Below are 25,615 nucleotides of genomic sequence, written 5' to 3'. Positions count from 1 at the left end.
GATCACAAGGCATGATCCACCTAGCCTCCAGTCTAGGTCTGTCTATCATTTTATTCTGTGCTATTCAAAATTTTAGTCGAGCACAGTACTATCGGATGCAGTCTAATGAGAGTGAAGGACTTATTACTGAACAGGAACTCTTCAGGGAGCTTTCTGGCTGATACCAGCTGTCCCAGTTACTCCAGTGGCAGTCAACACAGGCTCATGAGCTTCTTCTGATTTTTTAAAGTATCCTTAGCAGAGTCCATTAAGGAGGTTGTGATCAAGAAGCAAATTATCTCAAGGGCAAGCGTGAATTACACAATACCAGTCAAAACTGAAAATTGTGCAAACAAGCTTTTGGGGTAGGTGATGACTAGTGGTGTTATTGCTAGACTACTAATCCCAGACTCAGGTAATGTCCTTGGGACCTGGGTTCAAATCCTGTCATGGCAGATGATGGAATTTGAATTTGATAATAATCTGGAGATAAGAGTCAAATAGAACATAGAACAAAACGGCGCAGAACAGGCCCTTCGGCCCTCGATTTTGTGCTGACCTGTAAACTAATCTAAGCCCATCCCCCTACACTATCGCATCATCATCCATATGCTTATCCAAGGACTGTTTAAATGCCCCTAATGTGGCTGAGTTAACTACATTGGCACGCAGGGCGTTCCACGCCCTTACCACTCTCTGAGTAAAGAACCGGCCTCTGACATCTGTCTTAAATCTATCACCCCTCAATTTGTAGCTATGCCCCCTTGTACAAGCTGAAGTCATCATCCTAGGAAAAAGACTCTCACTGTCCACCCTAACTAATCCTCTGATCATCTTGTACGTCTCTATTAAATCCCCTCTTAGCCGCCTTCTCTCCAATGAGAACAGACTCAAGTCCCTCAGCCTTTCTTCATAGGGCCTGCGCTCCAGACCAGGCAACATCCTGCTAAATCGCCTCTGCACCTTTTCCAATGCTTCCACATCCTTCCTGTAATGGGGCGACCAGAACTGCGCGCAATATTCCAAGTGAGGCCGCACTAGCGTTTTGTACAGTTGCAGCATGACATCCCGGCTCCGGAACTCAATCCCCCTACCAATAAAACCTAACACACCATAAGCCTTCTTAACAGCACTATCAACCTGAGTGGCAACTTTCAGGGATCTATGTACATGGACACCAAGATCCCTCTGCACATCCACACTACCCAGAATCTTTCCACAGATCCAGTATTCTGCCTTCCTATTCTTCTTCCCAAAGTGAATCACCTCACATTTATCCACATTGAACTCCATTTGCCAACTTTAAGCCCAATTCTGCAGTTTATCCAAGTTTCCCTGCTACCTGCAACATTCTTCCACACTGTCCACCACTCCACCGACTTTAGTGTCATCTGCAAACTTACTAACCCATCCATCAAAGCCTGTGTCCAAGTCATTTACAGAAATGACAAACAGCAGTGGTCCCAAAACAGATCCTTGAGGCACACAACTAGTAACCGAGCTCTAGGGTGAATATTTTCCATCAACCACCATTCGTTACCTTCATATAGAAAGCCAGTTTCTAATCCAAACTGCTAAATCTACCTCAATCCCATGCCTCCGTATTTTCTCCAATAGCCTACCATGCGGAACCTTATCAAAGGCTTTACTGAAGTCCATGTACACCATGTCAACTGCCCTACCCTCATCCACATGCTTCGTCACCTTCTCAAAAAACTCAATGAGGTTTGTGAGACACGACCTGCCCTTGACGAATCTATGCTGACTATCTCCAATCAAATTGTTGCTTGCTAGATGATTATAAAACCTATCTCTCATAATCCTTTCCAAAACTTTTCCTACAACAGATGTAAGGCTCACAGGTCTAAAATTACCTGGGTCATCTTTACTGCCCTTCTTGAACAAGGGAACAACATTTGCAATCCTCCAGTCCTCTGGTACTAAACCTGTAGACGAGGACTCAAAGATCAAAGCCAAAGGCTCCGCCACCTCCTCCCTAGCTCTCCAGAGAATCCTCGGAAAAATCCCATCCGGCCCAGGGGATTCATCTACCTTCACACCTTCTAGAATTGATAACATCTCCTCCTTACTAACCTTAATCCTTTCAATTCTAGTAGCCCGCAACTCAGTCTTCTCCTCTACAATATTCTCCTGTTCCTCAGTGAAAACAGATGAGAAATATTCGTTTAGCACCTCTCCGATCTCCACAGGGTCCATACACAACTTCCCACTTCTGTCTTTGACTGGCCCTATTCCGACCCTAGTCATCCTCTTATGCCTCACATACCTATAGAAAGCTTTAGGGTTCTCCTTTACTCTACCTTCTAATGTCTGCTCATGACCCCTCCTTGCTCTTCTTAACTCTCTCTTTAAATCCTTCCTATTAATCTGTAATTCTCCACCGCCTCATCTGAAGCATCTCGTCTCATCGTCACATAAGCCTCCCTCTTCCGCTTTACAAGAGATACAATTTCTTTAGTAAACCACGGTTCCCTTACCTTATCATTTCCTCCCTGCCTGACAGGGGCGGCACGGTGGTTCAGCGGTTAGCGCTGCAGCCTCACAGCGCCAGGGACACGGGTTCGATTCCAGACTCGGGTAACTGTCTGTGCGGAGTTTGCGCATTCTCCCCGTGTCTGCGTGGCTTTCCTCCGGATGGTCCGGTTTCCTCCCACAGTCCAAAGATGTGCAGGCTAGGTGGACTGGCTATGCTAAATTGTCCGTAGTGTTCAGGGGTGTGTGGGTTATCAGGGATGAGTCTGGGTGGGATGCTCCAACGGGTGGTGTGGACTTGTTGGGCCGAAGGGCCTGTTTCCACACTGTAGGGAATCCAATCTATAAATGACGACCATGAAACTGCTACCAACTGTCAGGGAAAAAAAACCCATCTGGTTCACTAATGTCTTTTAGGGAAGCAAATTTGCTTTCCTTACCTGGTCTGGCCTACATGTGATTCCAGATGCACAGTAATGCGATTGATTCTTAACTGCCCTTTGGGCAATTAGGAATGGGCAATAAACGCTGGTCCAGCCAGTGATGCCCACATCCACGAATTTTAAAAAAAGTTGACTAACTACAAACTAATTTTATAAATACAATCTTCTATAAAAAAAACTAACTTTCAAAAACTAGTCTTCTAACGTCTCAACAATGGCATTTAACGTAAGACAAAGGAAAAGAGAAACTTGTTCTCCAGTTATTATGACGATTATTTGAACTGGCCTTCAAAGACATATTTGAGTCTTTCATACAGTGCAAAAGTGCAATGCATCAATGATTATAAACTTTACTAAGGGGGACATCACATTCAGGTTGAAGCACTGAGCATGGATATCTATTAAATGCTTTATTATTAAAGTTAAAGAAATTTAATTCTTTTTAAGTGAAACAATAGGCAACATAAGTTACAATTTCATGCTTGTAACAAAAGAGGTGTAATTTATATATAAGATAACAAGGTGTAGAGCTGGATGAACACAGTCGCCAAGCAGCATCAAAGGAGTAGGAAAGCTGACATTTTGGGTCTGGACCCTTCTTCAGAGATTTATGTATCTTGGATTTCAAAATGTATGCAACGAGCATAGGTTAGTTTTAGGTAGGGTTTTCTTTCAAAGAAAACACAAGTCAGATTCTATGTGAAATACTGACCTCACTCGAGCATTATTCATAAAGCAGATGGCTGTAAATACCCATGGTGCATTAATCAAAAATAGTTTATTCTGCAGTGGTTTACTACAGGTGTTTAAATACTGAAGACTATTGCCTTATTTTTAGTTCGAGTAATAAGGATTGATACCAGCTAGAAAGTACCTTTTATGGCAAAGTAATCTTTTTGACAACTCCAATAACTGAGGCAAATTTAGCGCTTTGCATTCCCATGAACTCATTTGGAGAAGTCAAGTGTGGGGGGACATCGACACGTGGACAGGCCAGGCTTGCCCCCAGAGAGGACACTTCAGTTTCACTGCAGAGGTATAAATGCAGTCGGGAAGACAACAGCTATGAGTGATAAACTCAACTCGATTATTGTACAGAACTGATGCTATGGCTGTCTCAAACAATGAAGGGATCATTCTGTCCCACTGGTCAACTACCATCCACTTCAAGTCAGGCACCTCCTGACACGTAAGGCGCAGGTCCACTGTAGTCTGTCAACTTTTACAATAGATGCTTCGATCTTAGAAACTCTGGTCTACAATTTTATAGGATTCAGCACAACAGGCAAACAAACCAAAGAAAGAAGATGGAAATTCCATTTTTGGCTAGTTAGAACCTCAAGGTTATGTGCATGGAATTCACAAACAGATTACAGCCATGATTAACATGGAGGCTGATAGGTAGAATGTTGACATAGCTTCCGTACAAGGCACCGGGCTTGCCAAGAACAAATCACTGAAAGAAAAGCATTGCATGTTCATCAGGCAGGGAAAGAGTTCAAAGGAAACAAATATGAAAGTTGTGAGTTTCGTTGTAAGGAAATCAATACTCTTGATGACAGAACTTTCCCATCCCCTTGCAGATAGTTCAAAATGTGATCTGTCTGACCTATCAAGTCAAACAGGGCCAGTTCATCTCAAAATATCTACACTTCAACATGGTGCTGCACCATAAGAGCAAAAGACATTTCTATGAGAAGCCTGACACTGCCATCAGCAGAATCTCTAACTTTGAAAATATTAGACTCCTTGGGATTTCAATGCAAGAGTGGAAGTGCAAGAGAAGGACACAGACACTGAATCTGTAGGCAGGAAAAACATGTCTACCACTGACACTTCAAACTGCCAGCTAAAAGTGGAGAGGATCTCCAAGATCATGCATATTGACACAGAAATCAAGCTTCTGCAGAGATGCAAGAAAGCAGAGAAGATCCTGAAAAGACTGTAGATCATGAACCCACTCAAGTCGACCTACAATATAGGCTATACCTGACAGACTCTGCTATCGTGCCAAGCACACACTCTTCAATCATCTCTCTGCCTACAAATTTAGTGCTTGCATGCTTCTCTCTCACTTCACCTGATGAAGGGGTAAAGCTCCAAAAGCTTTGATTTCAAATAAATCTGCTAGACTATAACCTAGTGTCATCTGACTTCTGACCTTGTCCACCCCCTATCCAACACCAGCATCTCCACATCAATGCAAGCATGAACACAGATTAACGCAACCCACAAACTGAGGAACAGCAACCTCATATTCTGCCTTGGGAGTCTACAGCCCAGTGGCCTAAATGTGGATTTTACCAGTTTCAAAATCTCCCCAACCCCGGCATCATCCAATGACCAACCATCCCTCTCATCCCTGCCTACTTGACCTGACACAGCCTGTCCATCCTCTCTTCCACCTATCTGTCCCTCCCACCTCACTGACCAATCCCTATCACTCCCACCTGCACTCACCTATCACCATCCCACCTACATTCCCCAGCCCCTCCTCTCTATATTTATTTCTGAACTCCCTCTCCTCTTCTTATTTCTGAAGAAGGGTCCTGCTCCGAATCGTCAACTTTCTTGCTCCTCTGATGCTGCCTGGCCTGCTGTGTTCCTCCAGTTCCACACTGTGTTGTCTCTGACTCCAGCCTCTGCAGTTCTTGCTATCTCTGACCCTCCTACCTTAGATGTCCTGGCCTGAGAAGGATTAATGACAGGAGACACTGATTGAGATTTGCAGCTATCACTAGCTTTATGTAACCAATCCCTTTTATTCAGATCAAACCATGCCACATTGTATCCAGGATCAAGATCAGATTAGCACCAATTGAATTGGATCATCACCAAAAGTGACTCTGCAGAGTATTCTCAATACATGCAACTACAAAGTTCTGGCCATGATATAGATGACTCCTTGATGTGAGCCTTAAGAACATAACATATAGGAGCAGGGATATGTTTGTTGGCTCCTTGAGCCTTCTCCAACAGTTGATACGATCCGGATGATCTGCTATGGCCTTAACTCTATTTGCATGCCTGACCCTTATAACCCTCAGTTCTTCTGCTAATCAAAAATCTGTGAAACTCAGTTTTGGACATATTTATTTCTTAAGAGGGAATTGCAAATTCTAAGAGAAAATTCCTCCTCACAACTGTTTTAAAAGGGAGATCGCATGTTTTAGGTGGCAATCCTTGATGTTTCTTCATTCAAACCAGTAATTGTGTACTCATATCAATATCTAATAAATAAAAGCAGTTTCTTGACTCAACTGAGCCCTCTCTGATGTTCTCAAACAGAGTGCAGACCAAAATGGATTATACTTCAAGATACCCTCTACAATACTGGATCATCACAATTTGGGAAACCAGAGAAAAATTACAAATGGCTTGAAGCTAATATCACTCTGATGGAACCCATATTGAAGCCAAACAGTCTGCTCTCATTAATTACAACAGTGATTTAAATGAGAAGACTCTGTGCCTACAGATGCTCCAAATAATGTTCAAAGGTCTGTCAGGTGGGATGCTAGTGACAACTGATTATAAGCTTCCTGGAATATCAGATGTCCTTGGACATGCTGCGAGTATGTGCGAAAGGATCAAACAGGCCATAAGCGTCAGCAAACAAAACGGCTTCATGTCAAACAAGTTCTACAGGTGGGTTACTAGACTCAAAATGTAACTGTTTTTCTCTCCACAGATGCCGCCAGGCCTGCTGAATTTCCCTCGTACTTTGTTTTGTTTCACATGAAACAAGTCAGGTAGGTCACCATGAATGGCATCAAAGATTTGAAAGGTGAGTGTAACTATACTTTCAGTTGTACTGTTGTGAGCATACCGTCAACCAGGGAAGTTGTAGATACCACAGAAAGCCTGTTTTTCATGGCAGAGCTAAATACTGAACACACAGCCGACAAACACCACTGTTCAGAGCATGATAGAAAAAGTCCAGAGAATCAATATATTTGAAATGCAGTTCAAGGTCATCACAGCGCTAACTGAAGCTTAAATCAAAGAACATGTGGGCTCCCCCTATAAAGCATGTTCATATACTGTCAAATAAATACATTTTTGTCTTCATGTGAAATTTTTGAAAAGTTTAAATTAAATCCATTAGTTCAAAAAGGAAATCGGAAGCAATCTGCTTTGTATTCAGAAACTAATGAAGATAAAGTCATTCTGCAATAGTTTATTTGAAACATTACCGTTACTGTGTGTGCTTCAACAGACGCAGTTATGTATGATCTGATGCAAAGCCCAGATAGAAGAAAATGTGTAAATGAAGACATAATTTCAAAGAACTTTGTCTTTAAAAACTATTAATAGTTCTAATTCTTAGATTTCTTTTAGACAATGGTCCATGTTTCAATTATCACTCTTCAAAATGTAATTACCAAAACTACACTTCACACAGTGGTACATTTTCACTAAGTGATCACTTTTCAGAATGTCCAATTGATACAAATCATTTAACAACAATTGTAGTCATGTCAAAAATATACTTAACATTTCACTCAGTGACAGTACCAAAACAAAAACTAGAACATGTAATGTAATTGTGTGTGTGCAAATTTCTATCAGTGACTGTTTTGCACATTGATAGAATTAAAATGAGAAAAGGCCGTGAAGAAGCACAAAATGATTTGAATCATTCACAGAGAAAATATGAGAACATCTAATTAAACATTACTGCCAACTGAATTTTCAAGGGTGAATTCTCCTCAAATTCATTGTATCTAACTAAACAAAAACTGCACAAGTTAAAAAAAGAGGGAAACAGATGATGCAGCGAGAAACAAAACCTGTGAACTTTTTAAAAATAATAATATGGGTATTACTGGCAAGGCCAACATTGGTTGCCCTTCCATAAGTTACATGACATCAGGTTATGGTCCAACAGGTTTATTTGAAATCTCAAGCTTTCAGAGCACTGCTCCTTCATCAGGTAAAGTCACTTCACCTAAAGTTAGCAGCACTCCGAAAACTTGAGATATCAGATACACCTGTTGGACTGTAACCTGGTGTCATTTGATTTCTGACTACTGGGAAAAGTTTTAGAATTTTGATTCCACTATGGTGAAGCATTGGTGATATAGTTCCTAGTCAAGATGGCGTATGACTTAAGCATGAACCAGCAGTTGTAATGTGCTCATGCATATGCTGCCCTTGTCCCTCTAGGAAGTATAGTTTCTGAAATCTTGGTGTTACTGCAGGGTACCTGTTGTAATCCCGGCTGAAGTTAACATATGACAGATCAGATCCCAGAATGAAAGTTAGTTTGAAAGACTCTACTTTTTTTTACTCATTATGTCAGCTACTGAACACATTCACAGAAGTCTACAAGTGATAATGGGAACTGCAGATGCTGGAGAATCCAAGATAATAAAACGTGAGGCTGGATGAACACAGCAGGCCAAGCAGCATCTCAGGAGCACAAAAGCTGATGTTTCGGGCCTAGACCCTTCATCAGAGAGGGGGATGGGGTGAGGGTTCTGGAATAAACAGGGAGAGAGGGGGAGGCGGACCTAAGATGGAGAGAAAAGAAGATAGGTGGAGAGGAGAGTATAGGTGGGGAGGTAGGGAGGGGATAGGTCAGTCCAGGGAAGACAGACAGTTCAAGGAGGTGGGATGAGGTTAGTAGGCAGGAGATGGAGGTGCGGCTCGGGGTGGGAGGAGGGGATGGGTGAGAGGAAGAACAGGTTAGGGAGGCAGAGACAGGCTGGCCTCCCTAACCTGTTCTTCCTCTCACCCATCCCTTCCTCCCACCCCAAGCCGCACCTCCATCTCCTACCTACTAACCTCATCCCACCTCCTTGACCTGTCCGTCTTCCCTGGACTGACCTATCCCCTCCCTACCTCCCCACCTATACTCTCCTCTCCACCTATCTTCTTTTCTCTCCATCTTCGGTCCGCCTCCCCCTCTCTCCCTGTTTATTCCAGAACCCTCACCCCATCCCCCTCTCTGATGAAGGGTCTAGGCCCGAAACGTCAGCTTTTGTGCTCCTGAGATGCTGCTGGGCCTGCTGTGTTCATCCAGCCTCACATTTTATTATCACAGAAGTCTACATTGTACTTTTAACACTAAGAAACTCACCAAAGATCCTTGTACAGCATCTTCTAAACCTACAACCACTTCCATTGAGAAGGGCAAGGGAAGGAGATACATGGGATATTGATACCACTACCTGCAAGTTCACCTCCAAAACACTCACCATCCTAATGTGAAAATATATCTCCACTCCTTCAGTGTTGCTGGGTCAAAATCCTGGAATTCCTTTGCAAAGGACATTATGGGTCTACCGAAAGAACATGGACTGCAGTAGTTCAAGAAAGCCACTAATCACCACCTTCTTAAGGGCAATGCAGACTGGCAATTAAAATGGTGGCTGCATCCCACAAGTCAATTAAAATAAAAACAAAAGATTTACTAAACAAGGAAAGCCCATGAACTATGTTGCACTAGGCAAGAAGATTGGAATGATTTCAGTACAAGCACTAGCAAAAAGGTTCAATCTCACACTATTGCTTTTATCCCAGCAATATTCCCACAAACACCAAACCCCAGCAAAGAATCACCACAATGTCTGCACGAAGACATCTTGACCAGGACAGCACTGCGGTTTCCTTCGGGCAAATTCCAGTGCATTTGCTAGATGCTATTCAGCTGGCACCTCTGCTTGAGATATCTCAAACAAACTGCAAACTAAGTTTAACATCGCTTTAACTTCAGATGAGGCACAGGTTCCCTAAACTCAGTTCACAGCTATATTGCAAGATTTCTTCCTAAACAATTTAACCTTTCTGCTTCCATTCTTTCAAATACCCACACGCTTTCATCTCTCTCCCTTTGTATGTATCATAACCTGTTGCCAGACAACAGGTTTCTCTTCTATTTCCTTTTAGCATACTGAACTATCAACCACAACTTCTTCATATCATAGGTTGTACAAACTCATTAAAAATGCATGTATACTCTAAACCTCCTCTCAGCAATTCTCAATCTTACAACCAAGGTAAGGTCAAAGCTCTACAGTTCCTCTACTTCCAGTCATGAATAGTGGTGGACACTTGAACACACAATGGAGCAAAATGGTCCATAAACATCCTCATCCTCAATGATGGAGGAGCACAGAACATTAGTAGAAAAGATAAGGCTAAAGTATTGGCAACAATCTTCAGCCAGAAGTGCTGAATGGGTGAACCACTGCAGCCTCCTCTAAAATCCAGTCAGCAATTTTATTCATTCTGTGTGACATCCAGAAATAGCTAGAAGCAAGGGTTGCTGGCCGTGACAACAGTGGCAGTGTTACAGAAGACACATGTCCAGAACTTGTCACTGGCCAAGTTGTTCACTAGGGAGTTAACAGCCTAGTGGTATTATCTATTAAGCCAGAGAGCCAGGTAATGTTTTGGAATTTGAATTGACTTTTTTAAAAAAATGTTGGAATTAAGAGTGTTATGAGGACCATGAATCGATTGCTAGGAAAACCTCACCTGGTTCATTAATGTCCTTTAGCGAATGAAACTGCCATCCTCACCTGGTCTAGCCTACATGTGGTTGACTCTCAACTGCCCACTGGGCAATTGGGATGGGCAACCAATGCTAGCCTAGCAGTGATGCCCTCATCTTGTGACTGGATTTTTAAAAAATCAGCTACTGACATCCACCCAGCTATGTGGAAAATTGCCCAAGTATGTCCTGCACACAAAAAAGCAGGATAAACCCAACCCAAATCAGTCACCAACCCATCTCCCTTCTCTCAATCATCACTAAAATGACAGGAGGATGTCAACAAGAGTATTCAGCAGCATTTGTTTGAGGCTAAGCTTGTATTCTGCCCGTTCCATTACCTCATTACAGTCGTACTTCAAACAGACAAAAGCCAAATTCCAAAGGTGAAGTGAGATTCCCTGCACTTGATATAAAGACTGAATTTGATGCAGTACGGCATCAAAGAGCCATCACATATGAGCAAAACAGTCTGCTAGTTGGAGTATCACCTAGCACAAAATAAGATGGCTATGGTTGTTGGGAGGTCAGTCATCTCAACTCCATGAGATCAGCGCAGGAATTCTTCACAGTAGTGATCTAGACCCAACCATCTTCAGCTGCTTCATCAATAACCTTCCTTCCATCATAAAATCAGAAGTGGGGATGGTCATGAATAATTGAACAATGTTCAACATAATTTCCTGACTCCTCAAGCGATTCATATTCAAATAAAGCAAGGCCTGGACAACATCTAGATTTAGGCTGACAAGTGGCAAGCAAAGACAATTTCCAACGAGATAATCTAAACATTACCACTGCTGAATCTTCCAATATCAGCAAACTTGTGGTTACCATTGACTAGTAACTGAACTGTGGCTACAAGAACAGGTCAGAGGCTAAGAATCTTGTATCCAGTAACACATCTCCTGACTCCCGGATGTTTGTCCACTATCTAAAAGCCACAAGTCAACACTGTGAAGGAACACTCCCCACTTTCCTGAATAACTGCAGCTCCAACAACACTCGAGAAGCTTGATACTATTGAGGACATCGCATCCAATTAAATGAAATCATTTTCACAAACATTCAGTCTCTCTACTATCAATGCTCTAGCATTGTGAAATCTACAAGATGCAGTGCAGAAATTCTCCATAGCTCCTTAGACAGCACCAACCAAACACTCAACCCCTACAACCTAGAAGGACAAGGGAAGCAGACACATGGGAACATCGCCACCTGCAAATTCCCCTCCAAATCACTCACCATTCTGATGTAGAAATACACTGCCATTCCATCAGGGTCACTGAGTCAAAATTCTACAACTCCTGCCCTAATGGCATTGTAGGTCTACCTGTACTGAGTGGAAAACAGTGGTTCAAGAAGGCAGATTACCACCGCCTTTTGAAGAGCAGCTAGGCATGGGCAAAATATGCTGGCCAAACCAGCAATCTCTGCTTCCCATGAACGTATTTTAAAAAGCATACTGTAAGTGTCCTGGAGTATGTCGTGATTGTGGGTGAGCTTAATATTGGTCGGATGCCAAGATCCATGAATGGGGATGCTACTGTTGCTGGCCTCGGAAAGTGTCCTGTGATGTTGGTGTCTGGCATCAAAGATGGAGGTCATAAGGAGCAAGCGGCGAGCTAGATTAATCGGGTTACCACTCTGACTTTCATATCCCAAGTTGTCAGTTTCCAGTTTCTATCCAGTGGTTGGGAGAATAGAGAGCTGCATATAAATCAAAGTGAGATTAGTGAATAATGTTTATGTAGGCAAATAGATCTTTTGTTCCTAACTAACAAAAATCTCATCTTGCCATTCAACACTAGGTTGGAAAAAGGGACTTTTTGTTCTTGATGTTAAGACGATCCTGTCTGGCCATCTCTCAGGATTTTCCCAACTTGTTTGTATGGCCCATGTTATTCAGGGCATAGAAAGTTTCCAACCATAGTATTAAGTTAGTAGTCCTTTTCTGGATTAAATCTTTTCCAGTAAAGGATTTTTTAAAATGTTAAATCTTGTTAACTTCTTTCAATTAATAACTGGGAGATTGAATTTCTTTTTAAAGCTTGTGGCTTCCTTCGAGATCATAGCAATGCACTACATAAATACATCACAAGGTATAATTCATCATCGAAAAGATGAATTCGTTAATGTAAGAGTGCAGGTAAGTAGTCCAATCTTTCACAAAGCTGGTCGATGGAAAGAAATTGCTTACCACAATCAGTAGGCATAGGTGCTGAAACGACAGGATGAACAACCGGCCTCACAGATTCTGAGGATACAGTGCTGTAACTTCCACTCACAGAGTCCTCATCATTGGAGGGTTCTACAAAAGGGTCTTCTTTTGTCATTTCAATACTAGCTCCTGTAGAAGGTAACATAAGTACATAACAGCAGTGATATTATAATCAACTCAATTAAAAAAGATTCCACAAATTTCTTGTCTTGTCATGCTCTTCCATGTTTTTGACTAGCATAGTTTCTCTCACATTATGAAAGGTAAATAGTGTGGAAAATGCTACAGTTGATTATAAAGGTAGTGATAGAAGAATATTTGGAAAGCATTAACCAGACTGGACAAAGCCAGCATAGATTTATGAAAGGCAAACCATGCTTAACAATTCTACTGGAGTTTTTTGAGGATGTAAATAGAATAAATAAGTGTGGACCAGTGGATGTGGTGTAATTAATAAGGTCGATCAAAATAGGTTAGTGGAGAAAGTAAAAGCACATTGGATAAAGGGTAATGCAGTGGCATGATATTGGCATTGTTCAAGAATTGGTTAACAAACAGGAAACAGAACTGGAAATAAATGGGTCTTTTTCCGCCTGAATAGAAGACTAATGAGTATCACAAGGAACAGTGCTTGGGCTATAACTATTGATAATGTATACAAACTGCATTGATGAGGAAACCATGTGCAACATTTCCCAGTTTGCGGACGACACAAAACTGGACAGGATTGTGAGTTGTGAGGAGGATACAAGGAGGTTTTGAGGTTGTTTAGTCATGTTGAGTAGACCACGCATGACAGATCTGGTACAACATGGCTAAATGTGAAGGTATAGACTTGATATGAAAAACAGAAAGGCAAAGTATTAGTTAAATGGTGACACATTGGCAAATGTGAATTTATAAACGAATCTGGATGTCCTTGTTTACCAGGCAGCTGCAGCAAGCAGTTAAGAAGGTAAATAGTATATTGGTCTTCACTGCAACAGAATAGGAGTTCATAACTAGGGATATCTTACTGCAGTTATATAGGGCCTTGGTGAAGACTACACTTGGAATATTACGTAAGAAAGGATACACTTGCCATAAAGGGAGTGCATCAGAGGTACGCTCAGCTGACGCCAAGGATGGCAGGACTGTCCAATGAGTAGAGATTAGTTTAATTGGGCCTGTACTCGCTAGAGTTTAGAAGAATGAGTGGGGTATCTGATTAAAATGCATAAATCTAACAGGGCTCAACAGACTTAATGTAGGAAGGATGTTTTCCCTGATTGGTGAGCTTAGAAACGGGGATACAGTCCTAGGATAGGGCGTAGACCACTTAAAACTGAAATGAGGAAGAATTTCTTTACCCAAGGGTGGTGAACCAGTGGAATTATCTACCACAGAAGGCTGTGGAAGCCAAGTCACTGAATATATTTAAAGAGGAGACCAGTAATTTTTTAAAATATTAAAGGCATAAAGGGGTACAAGGAGAAAGCAAGAATACGGCATTGAGATGGAGGATCAACCATGATCATATCGAATGACAAAGCAAGTTCAAAGGATAGCAGATACATCTGCAAATTCCCCTCTAAGCCACTCACCATCTGGTGTTTGATGGAGGGGTGCTGATATTTGCCCATTTTAAATGGAGGCTGAGGGAGCAGCCCTCTACTAGTGCCTTAAAAATATTCAAGGAGTCTGCTTCGAACACCTTTGAGAAGAATTCCAAAAACTCATGGCCCTCAGGAAAAAATTTTCATCTTTGCATTAAATTATTATTACCTTTAGACAGTGACTCAAAATTGTAGACCTTCCCAAAAGGGAGCATGTTTTCCACATCCATACTATCCAGGGCCCTCAGGACCTCTTATGTTTCAATCAAGTCACCTTTTATTCTTGTAAAGTCCAGCAGACATCTAGTTTGTCTTACCTATCCTCATAACACAACCAGGTATTAGCCTAATAACCCTTCTCTGAACTGCTTCCAATGCATTCACATGCTTCCATAAACAAGGAGACCAATACTGACTGTACTCCATTGATGGTCTCACCAATAGCCTGTGTAATGGAACTGTAACCTCCATATTTTTGTGTTCAAATCTGCTCACAGTAAACTATAATATCTTATTAGCTTTTCTAATTATTTACTGTACCTGCACACTAGCCTTTTGCAACTCATCCAAAGAGATCCTGACGTATATTCGAAAGTGATGAATTTAGAGAGCTACGGAGATAGGGTTGAAGAAAAGGACTAGCTGGTAGCTCTTTTGGGAGCCAGTACTGAGACAATGGGCCAAATGCTCTCCAGCACTGGAAATACTCTATGATTCTGTGCTCTACGTCATCCAGGTCTTTTTGCAACTCTGAGTTTTGCAAACTCTCACCAGTTAAATAATATGCCTTTTATTCTTCATGAAGAAACCTAAATCTTCTATAAACACAATACAACGGAGACTAGAAACATGGGGCAGAATTCAATGTAATTGACCCCAGTCCAGCATACTAGCTGGAGAATGAACGGAAACCTGCATCACTTATAATGACCTGTCCAATTAAATAAGTGCCTATCAGACACTCAATATTGAGGCCAGCATCAGCTTTGCCTGGGATTGTATACCCAAGGGTGGAAATTCCACTTACTGTGAGATATTGGCTTATAAAAGACCAGCAGCTCTCCCTTGCCAGGACTGCTGCTGGGATCATTGGGCCACTGGACCCAGGTGAATGAGGGTAGGGAAAGGGTCAGGGAGAAGGAGTGGTACAAAAAGATAGGAAGAAGCAAAGGTACAATGGTAAGTATAAGCTTCTCAAATCCCTTCCCAAAACAGGCTCCCTAAATCAGGCACTAAGCGTCTTTGAAGAAGGGAGTCACACAGGAAAGCACAGCTTTTGGAAGGCAAGTGTCTCACGTCAGTCGAAGGGAAACTATTGGAGAACATTTTGAAGGAGAGAATTAATATCCACTTGGATGAGTATGGGTTAAGTAAGGATAGTCAGCATGGCTTTGTTAGAGGGTGGTCATGCCTGACACATTTATTAGAATATAGATGAGGAAGATTTAGTTGTTGTAGTTTGTATAGATTTTAGCAAAGCTTTTGACAACGTACCACATGAGACTGACTGAGAATGTTAAAGCACTTGGACTTCAGGGAAACTTGGGTGAGACGGATCAGAAATTGGCTTAGTAATAGGACACAAAGGTAGTGGTAGAAGGCTTTTTGAGTGACTGGAGGCCATTGCCCAGCAGCGTATCACAAGGATCAATACTGAGACCCTTTTTTGTTTGATATATGCATAAGTGATGTAGATAAAAATGCAGGTGGAATGTTAAGCAAGTTTGCAGATGCCAACAAAATTGGTAGGCTGGTTAACAGTGAAGAAGATGGTTTTAGGTTGCAAAAAGATACAGATGAGTTGGTCAGATGGGCAGAGCAGTGGCTGATGGTATTTAGCCCTGATAAGCGCCAGGTGATGCACTTTGGAAGAAGAAAATAGATGGGGAGTATTCAGTGAATAGCAGGACACTACATAGCTCAGAGGAACAGAAGAATCTTGGGGTAATTATTTACAAAACCCTGAAATCAGCAGAGTACATGAACAGGATAGTTGAGAAGACATAGGGACATTTGCTTTCATCAGTTGTGGCATAAAGTGTAAGAACAAGGAGGTAATGCTGGAACTGTACCTAGCATTGGTTGGGCTGCAGCTGGGCTACTGTGTACAGTTGTGGTCACGTCACTGTCGAAAGGTTGTGATAGCATGACAGGTAGTACAGAGGAGGTTCACTAGGATGTCACAAAAACAAAGTTGCTGGAAAGGTTCAGCAGGTCTGGCAGCATCTGTGAAGGAAAAAACCGAGATAATGTTTCGGGTCCGGTGACCCTTCCTCAGAACTGATGGTGGCTGGGGAAATGTGAGTTTATACATGCAGGAAAAAGGGGAGGGGGGTGGGGTAGGGAGTAAACAATAGGATAGAGCCTAAAGAGAAAGAAGAGCAGCTGGACAGATAAAGAGTTGATAATGATCAGGATGGGACAGTGAATAGTTATTAATGGGGACTATTAGTGACTAATAACAGGTAGTGTGTAATGGCAGGCTATGTGGTAACAAGGCCTGGTGTGAGGCGTAGGGGGCTGGGACATGGAGAGTTTAGGCCCTAAAATTATTGAACTCAATATTGAGTCTGAAGGGCTGCAGGGTCCCCAGGAAGAAAATGAGGTGTTGTTCTTCTAGCTTGCGTTGAGCTTCACTAGAACACTGCAGCAAGCCACAGACAAACATGTTGGTCAGGGAACAGGGTGGTGCATTAAAGTGGCAGGCAACAGATAGTTCAGGGTCTTTTTTGTGGGCAGAACACAACTAACATCCACTACAAACCCACTAGCATCCACATCCAGAAGATCATCAGGCACCATTTCCACCACCTCCAGGCACATATTCTCCTCCCCTCCCTTGTCTGCCTTCCACAGGGACCGATCCCTCCAGGACACCCTGGTCCACACTTCCTTCACTCCCAACACCTCACCACAGCCCTACGGCACCTTCCCCTGTAACTGGTGAAGGTGCAACACCTGTGCATTTACCTCCTCCCTCCGCAGTATCCAAGGGCCCAAACATACCTTCCAGGTGAGGCAACACCTCACCTACACTTCCCAGAATCTAGCCTACTGCATTCGGTGCTCACAATATGATCTCCTCTACATTGGGGAAATGAAGAGTACACTAGGTGACTGGTCTGTTGGTGGCTGCACTTTTCGATTATGAGAAAGGAAAAAGGCACAAAGGCTAAATGTCTGAGATGATGAGGGTAATGTAAAAGGTGCATGCTTATACCATCTGCATCTTGCAAAGAGAAGAAACTGTGGGATGTTAGGAGGATAAGTAGAAGTCTATTGTCTCCCACTAGGATTTCATCCGCTCTACTGATCATAGTCAGTCATGTAAGAGACAGTTGATAATGCTCAGTAGGATACTGTCCAAAAGGGTTCGTATATATAGGCATGCCTGAGCTCCTGTCGCCCCAAGTTGTGTGCCATCTTGTCCTGAAACAGGGAGGGAAGAATGTCATTGAGCAATTAGCAATCCTTTTATGTAATGCAGCTGACATGGGGAAACAGCTGGCTGGGTCTGCAAGCTAGGAGAAACATGTGAAGCTTGTAGTAGTGCTAAGAGTGTGATGAAGCATTTAAATATCAAGTATGGGTCTTGATTGATGGAGGTTGTTACCAAATGATTGTTTTGGGCAGTGTCTAATGCTCACGGTTGGGTATAGAATTTGAAAAAGCGTTCACATTGACTGCTACAGAGGGAATTGTACTTATTGCATGAGTCTATCCAGATTCTTGCGGCTGGACTTTTGGCAATGACCTCCACAGCTATTTACTTCCACTATTTCCTGAACACAAGTCTGGTTGGTTTTTGAGGCTTTTCTTTCACGAAATCTCTCTTACTTACCATCTTCTCAACTAAGATCTCTGGTTATTCACTCAAAAATCCTGACAATCACTTTCTTTCTCATGCTATGTTATTATTCAACGTTTTACAGGTTAGATTTATTTTCTGTAAAATATTAACAGTCTCTCTAGCTGCTGTGCTCCTCCCTTTTAAGAGGTGCAGGATAATTTTAACTAATGCTGGCCTTTCACAAAATTGGTCCCCCATTCAGGTGTTCAGCCAATTAGGATGGCTTTTAAAACAGCTGGCAGCCATAAGTTGTTATGGTGCTTATGTGACATCACGCTCATATAGGTTAATCATGCTTTGCAATGAAACCTACTGAATTTAGTACCGTCATCAATCCCAACATTAATCCTCCCTCTCCCAGAAAATACCAGAAAAAAATCTAAAATGACAAGCACAATAATATATGATATAATTTCATCAACTGAATCATTTTAAAGTGATTTTCTCAATAGCCTAGGTTTGAACTTGATATATTTCTGTTCCAGTGCTGAATTTTTGAATGGCTAGTGAACATAATTTCTCAGAATTTCATTTATGCACTTGTTGATACTAATACAGTCAAGGTAGCAGTAATAGTAACTTAATTGGAGAGATTCAAACATTGAGGAAATTTTGTAATATTTTATTAATTCATGGGATGAGTGTGTCACTAGCTAGGCCTGCATTTTTTGCCTATCGGGGAGGGCAGTTAAGAGTCAATCACATTGTTTTGGGTCTACAGTCATATGTAGGCCGGACTGGGTTAGGATGGTAGTTTCATTCCCGAAAGGACATTAGTGGCCCAGATGGTTTTTTCTGACAATCAACAACGGTTTCATGCTCATTATTAGACTCGTAATTCCAGATTTTTATTGCATTCAAATTTCACCAACTGCCATAGCAGGATTCAAACTTGGGTCCCTGAAATATTACCTGGATCTCGAGATTAACAGTCCAGTGCATGTGCCCACACTCAATAAAGTAAAACAGAAAGCCATTAAAAGAACAGTTTAATATTAACTATCAACAGATATATTTGTACAAAACTTTGCACCTTATAAATGGTAAATAAACAAAATAATTGTGAATCCTTTGTTTAATTATTTACATTCACTTGAATAAGCAAAATACTTTCGCTCATTCAAAATCCTGTTTATCTCAACACAAGTAAGCATTTCAATTTATTTTCTGTACTTTTGTTGAAACATGAAGCAGAATTAATCTTTTCATTCAGAATGCATTTTTGTGAAAACTTAAACAGCCAATTATCAGTTTATTTTGAACTGGAGGCAGCAACTGCAAACTGAAAATTAAGGGCGTAATACTTACCAGTTTGTATCATGTTGAAAGAATTTTTAAAGTTCCACAGTTGGAATAGTACTTGTACACACTGGATTATTCATACAAGAAAGCAGTTTGGGGTAACGAACGTTGATTTATCTATGCCAAAATTGCAATGGACTACTGACTGAAATCAGATTCAACCAGTACAACTATCACGACCATGGTGTTGCTGTGGAACATTCATGAGTTGAGAATCTTTAAATAGCCTGGCAGCTATTTCAGGTGCTGAAAATCCTTCCAAGTACTTGATGCACTTGTAGATCGTATGAACTTCTGTACATTATTCAAACTATTTTGATGCCCAGCAGAATGTCATAAGCCGTGCTGTATGATATTATTCAATCTAAGCTTCATAACAGGTTCAAATTTTAGCTATTTAACAATTGAAATGTCAAAAGCAAATTGCACTGATTGTGAAGAACATTCACTACAAATATGAGACTGAAATATTGCATGGCAGAAATATTGCAGCCAAATCCTTCAGTTGATATAAATTTGAAAAATACATGTTCATTTTAAAGATTAACTGAATGCATACTTCACAAATGAAATATTAATCTTCCAAGAATCTGAAATAAAGTCTCAATTGCAGTTCAAATCTTGAATGCTTTCATTGATGAAGAACCAAGAACACATACTTTGTATAAATAAACTCAGATTTCCTCTGTTGACAGTTATGTTTAAACATTTGACCATTAACTTCTAGTTAAGCAGCTGTATTAAACTACAATAGGAAGCGTTGTTTTCTCATATAAAAAACAAATATCCTTATGTAACTAAATTTAAAAAGATGATTTGCAATGTAGCCTGCAAAATCAATATTCAGTTTTGGGTCAGGTAAGTGCTTGCATACACGCTTGTTTAATTACAAGGGGACATTAGATAGATTTGCCCTTGAAATCTCAGAAGCGACCAGCAAGAAAAATGCCAGAAAGGTATAGCAATAATCTTGGAGGATTTTAACTTACCAGTTAGAGTTGAAACATCAGATGTGCAAAGCATTCTAGTTGAGCATATTCGTGGGTTAATCAGAGAATAGGCTTTACTAGACCTGATATTATGCAATGATATAGAATTAACAAATCACCTCGTGGTGTACACATCCCTAGATAACAGCAATTAGAATGTGAATTTTATATTCAGTTTGAGGAAAACAAAACTGAGTCAAAGACTAGTATTTTAAAATAAACTAAGGGCAATGATGATGGCATGAAAGCTCTGGTTGAGAGTCTTTAGAACTCCATATCACAAAGAACTGTGGGAGCAGGGCATTGGTGCATATATCATGCTGAGATAAATAGGTTCTTGATCAGTAAGGGAATCAAGGGTTATGGGGAAAGGTTGGGAAAGTAGATATGTGAAGAGTCGATCAGCCACGATCCTATCAAAAGGTGCAGCAGGTTTGAGGGGCCAAAAACGGCTTACTCCTGTTCCTATTTCTTATGGTCTGAAAGCAGAACCAAAGTGAACTAACAAATTAGGTTAGAAAGCAATAGTGTGGTCGACATTTAAGGAAATATTTCAAAATGCACAAATTATATCCATTTCAACACCAAACAAAATTCTGAGAGGAATCACCATCCATGGTTAGATAAAGAAGCTGTAATAGTATAAACCCTAAAGGAAGAGCATATACTTATGTAATAGTAGGTGGCAGATCTGAAGATTAGACAAGATATATTTTAAGAAAATGATTAAAACATTAATGGGAGGGAAGAAGTGAGAGAAAGATAGCTAGAATTATAAAAAAGGCTGCAAATTGCATAAATGTAATCTCTTGGTGGTTCAATGTACACAAATGTGTGAGAAGTTCAAATGAAAAACCAGACATCGTAATTTTGACAGATGAAGTAAGGATTTAACAAATGTGAGCCTTTCATCATCTTCCTCCTGGGACTGGGTCTACTTCACCGCAATTGTTTTGCAAATGCCAACAACCACCAGTACAATCTGTGCATCTGGCAGCAGCTCTTTGAAATTTACAACACATAGTCTGAATATAAAATGAGAGCATAAATTTTGTAGATATTTGTCCTATAGAAAACAAGTATGGAATTAATCATGGAAAAAAGATGGTCGACAAATTAAGCAGCTATTTTGCATTTGTCTTCATTTTAGATACTTGGATAAACTGCAGAATTGGGCCGGAAGGTGACAAATGGAGTTTAATACGGATAAATGTGAGGTGATTCACTTTGGGAGGAATAATTGGAAGGCAGAATATTGGATCTGTGGAAAGATTCTGGGTAGTGTGGATGTGCAGAGGGACTTTGATGTCCATCTACAAAGATCCCTGAAAGTTGCCACTCAGGTTGATAGTGCTGTTAAGAAAGCTTATGGTGTGTTTGGTTTTATTGGTAGGGGGATTGAGTTCCGGAGCCGGGATGTCATGCTGCAACTGTACAAAACGCTAGTGCGGCCTCACTTGGAATATTGCGCGCAGTTCTGGTCGCCCCATTACAGGAGGCATGTGGAAGCATTGGAAAAGGTGCAGAGGAGATTTAGCAGGATGTTGCCTGGTCTGGAGCGCAGGCCCTGTCCAGAAAGGCTGAGGGACTTGGGTATGTTCTCATTGGAGAGAAGAAGGCTAAGAGGGGATTTAATAGAGACATACAAGATGATCAGAGGATTAGTTAGGGTGGACAGTGAGAGTCTTTTTCCTAGGATGATGACTTCAGCTTGTACAAGGGGGTATAGCTAGAAATTGAGGGGTGATAGATTTAAGACAGATGTCAGAGGCCGGTTCTTTACTCAGAGAGTGGTAAGGGCGTGGAACGCCCTGCGTGCCAATGTAGTTAACTCAGCCACATTAGGGGCATTTGAACAGTCCTTGGATAAGCATATGGATGATGATGGGATAGTGTAGGGGGATGGGCTTAGAATAGTTCACAGGTCGGAGCAACATCGAGGGCCGAAGGGCCTATTCTGTGCTGTGTTGTTCTATGTTCTATGTTCTAGAGGATACTAATCTCAGAGAAGACTGTAAATCAGGAAATGGAAGGGAAGAAAGATCAAGAAAATTATAATCCCAAGGGAAGCAAATTGTTGGAATTGCAAGCTGACAAGTCTCCCAAGTCCTGATGTACTTTATCACTGGGATTTGGAAAGGCTATCTTTTATATTCTTCTATATTTTTCATTGAGGACTGAAAAGGGATAGGGTTTCTTTCAATCAGTCAGAAGTGCCAAGTGGATGATCCGTCTTGGCCTCCTCCAGTGGTCCCCAGCATCACAGATACGAGTTTTCAGCTAATTTGATCCACTCCACACGATATCAAGAAATGATTGGAAACACTGGATACTGCAAAGGCTACCGGCCTTGACAACATTCTGGCCATAGTACTGAAGATTTGTGTCCTAGAGCTTTCCACTCCCGTAGACAAGCTGTTCCAGTACAGTTACACTACTGGTATCTACTCAACAATGTGGAAAATTGCCCAAGTATGTCCTGTACACAAAAAGCAGGACAAATCCAACCCAGACAATTACCAACCCATCAGTCTACTCTCGATCGTCAGTAAAATGATGGAAGGTGTCATCAACTGTGCTGTCAAGCTGCACTGCTCAGCACTAGCGTACTCAGTGACGCCCAGTTTGGGTTCCGCCAGGGCCACTCAGCTCCTGACCTCATTACAGCCTTGGTTCAAACATGGACAAACGAGCTGAATTCCAGAGGTGAAGTCAGAATGACAGCCCTCGGCATCAAGGCTGCATTCAACTGAGTGTGCATCAAGGAGCCCTAGCAAAACTAGGATCAATGGATATCAGGGGGAAAATGTTCCGGTAGGTGGAGTCATACCTGACACATATGAAGATGGTCATGGTTGTGGGAGGTCAATTATCTCAGCTCCAAGACATCTCTGCAGGAGTTCCTCAGGGTAGTGGCTTTGCCCCAACCATCTTCAGTTGCTTCATCAATGGCCTTCTCTCCATCACAAGGTCAGAAGTGGCGATGTTTGCCGATGATTGCACAATGTTCAGCACCATTCATGATTCCTCAGATACTGAAGCAGCCCAAGTTCATGTGCAACAAGATCTGGACAATATGCAGGCTTGGGCTAACAAATGGCAAGTGACATTCGCACCACACAAATGCCAGGCTATGACCATTACCAACATGAGACAATCTAACCACTGCAGAAATTCAAAGATCTTCAGAAAGCACCTTCCAAATCCGCGACCACTTCCATCTAGAAGGACAAAGGTAGTAGATACTTGGGAACACTACCACCTCTAAGTTCCCCTCCAAGTCACTCACCATCTTGACTTGGAAAAATCTGCTGTTCCTTCACTGTCATTGGGTCAAAATCCTGGAATTCCCTTCTTAAAAGCATTGTGGGTCAACCCACAGCTGGGGGACTGCAGTGGTTCAAGAAGGCAGATCACCACCACCTTCTTAAGGGCAACTAGGGATTGGCAAGAAATGCTGGCCAGCCAGCAACAGCCACATCCCACAAATGAATAGAGAAAAAAAAACTTTTTAAAAGGAAATTATCAACACTCATCATAACTTGGTTGTTCATGCATTGGAGAAAAGGCTGCACATGGGCTGCAGCAAATGAGTATGTACAAAGGGAAAGTTGGTTAGCAACATGTAGCTGATTGGTCTGTGAAACCAGTGATCAGTTGTTGATGCCAAAACCCTTCTGTCTGCCAATAACTATGTGGTTGGCTCCCAGGTTGCTGAACAGCTTACTGGTGTGAATGTTCTATCAGAAGTCATCAGACCTCCAGAAAGGAAGTTGCTATCCTTTCCTCTGAAATAAAAGACGCTTTAAGCATGAAAAAAGCCAGTTTTCCTCCCCTCATTACTTCCCTCTATCCATAACGTCCATTTCATATTGTGTCCATTTATTTATGTAAGGAGTTAGGGATTTATAAATTTTAGGTTACCAGAAGAGAGACCTCAATAATCAAGGCCTCATTATCATGTAGTGGTGAAAACTGGAGGCCATTGACCAAAGAGCACTCACTGCTACTTTACATTATGCCAGAAATTGAAAGGATGCAACAGTGCAAGTACACTCAGGGCTCTAAGGTTTTGGAGGAGATCTGTAGCTCGGGTTGTGGGTGTTGAGGTTGGTTGGCTCGCCTAGCTGGTTTGTGGGGTAGTGTGATGAGTATGTGGGAGGGTGTAGAATCTTTCTGATTTAAAAAGGCAACAATACACTGCAGTAACATAGAACTATGCCAATAGGAGGAGGAATACCTCTTCCAAGTGTTCAAGGGTAATGGATATTCAAAGAACCGGGTCAAGAGATACATACAGGAAGAGCATCAGAAAGATTCTACACGTCCCGACACAGTCATCACATTACCCTACATCAGGAGCTCACCACAAGACTTCCACGACCGCTGCACATCAGAGTGGCACACAAGCCAACATCAAACCTACAACAAGTGCTCACCCAAACTAAAGACACACTCCCCACCACGGACAGGACCAATGCCATCTACAAGATCCCCTGCAGAGACTGCGAGAAACACTACATTGGACAAACAGGAAGGAAACTAACAGCAAGAGTACATGAACACCAACTGGCTACAAAAAAAACATGACCAATACTCACTCATCTTAATCCATATGGGCAAGAAGAACCAAAACTTTGACTGCGACAACACCAAGATTCTGGGACAGGCTAGGCAGAGACAAGCCCGAGAATTCCTGGAAGCATGGCACTCCATGAAGCATGCTATTAATAAACACATTGAACTCAAACCCATATACATTCCTATAGGGAGGAAACCCGGAGATGAGGCAATCTGAAAACCAGGCAGGAAAACACACTGACGCTTCATCAGAGGCTGCACTGAGGATGCTACCAAGCACAGTAGCAAAACGTCTTTGGAACAACAAACCAGCTCAGCGAGCTAACCAACCTCAACACTCAGGGCTGGCAGAAAAGTGAGTCAAACCATAAGGGAGAAGGCTAAGGGCCCACTGATGTGAGGACTTCTGAAACAAAACACCAAACACAGACCCACACAATGCACAGGACAAAGACCAGTAGGGTCCTTAATCCCTGGCCATCTAAATGCATTGGCTCCCTGTTTGCTCTGGACTGCCCTGCTCCAGATATTGCCAACCATCTCAATCACGCTATCACATTAGGAGACATGGGCCAGGGAAAGAACAGGGGTGTTGTAGAACAAGGGGAAATGACGTTAGGGGGATCCAAAGCCCAGTGTATACATTTTTCATCATGCTTCC

The 25,615-nt window shown here is 41.8% G+C and overlaps 1 protein-coding gene across 3 annotated transcripts in view; it reads right to left on the bottom strand.

Moving 5' to 3' along the window:
* The window catches only part of LOC125454947 (CAP-Gly domain-containing linker protein 4-like), a 265,594-nt gene that overhangs the window by 216,674 nt on the left and 23,305 nt on the right, over window positions 1-25,615 (bottom strand). The window contains exons 1-2 of one of the 3 annotated variants that reach the window (XM_059648632.1): window positions 19,391-19,541; window positions 12,617-12,766 (exon numbers count right to left, since the gene is read on the bottom strand). In XM_059648632.1, coding sequence (XP_059504615.1) covers window positions 12,617-12,766; window positions 19,391-19,403 — 163 coding nt within the window. In that variant the 5' untranslated portion in view covers window positions 19,404-19,541. Of the gene's footprint in view, window positions 1-12,616; window positions 12,767-19,390; window positions 19,542-25,615 lie in introns of those variants that run through there. The other 2 variants (XM_059648633.1, XM_048536323.2) reach the window with 2 other exon arrangements.

This window comes from Stegostoma tigrinum, chromosome 9 (assembly GCF_030684315.1).
Source record: "Stegostoma tigrinum isolate sSteTig4 chromosome 9, sSteTig4.hap1, whole genome shotgun sequence".
Classification (NCBI taxonomy): domain Eukaryota; kingdom Metazoa; phylum Chordata; class Chondrichthyes; order Orectolobiformes; family Stegostomatidae; genus Stegostoma; species Stegostoma tigrinum.
The sequence above is the reverse complement of the archived record's forward strand: the minus strand, read 5'-3'. Positions and strand labels throughout refer to the sequence as shown.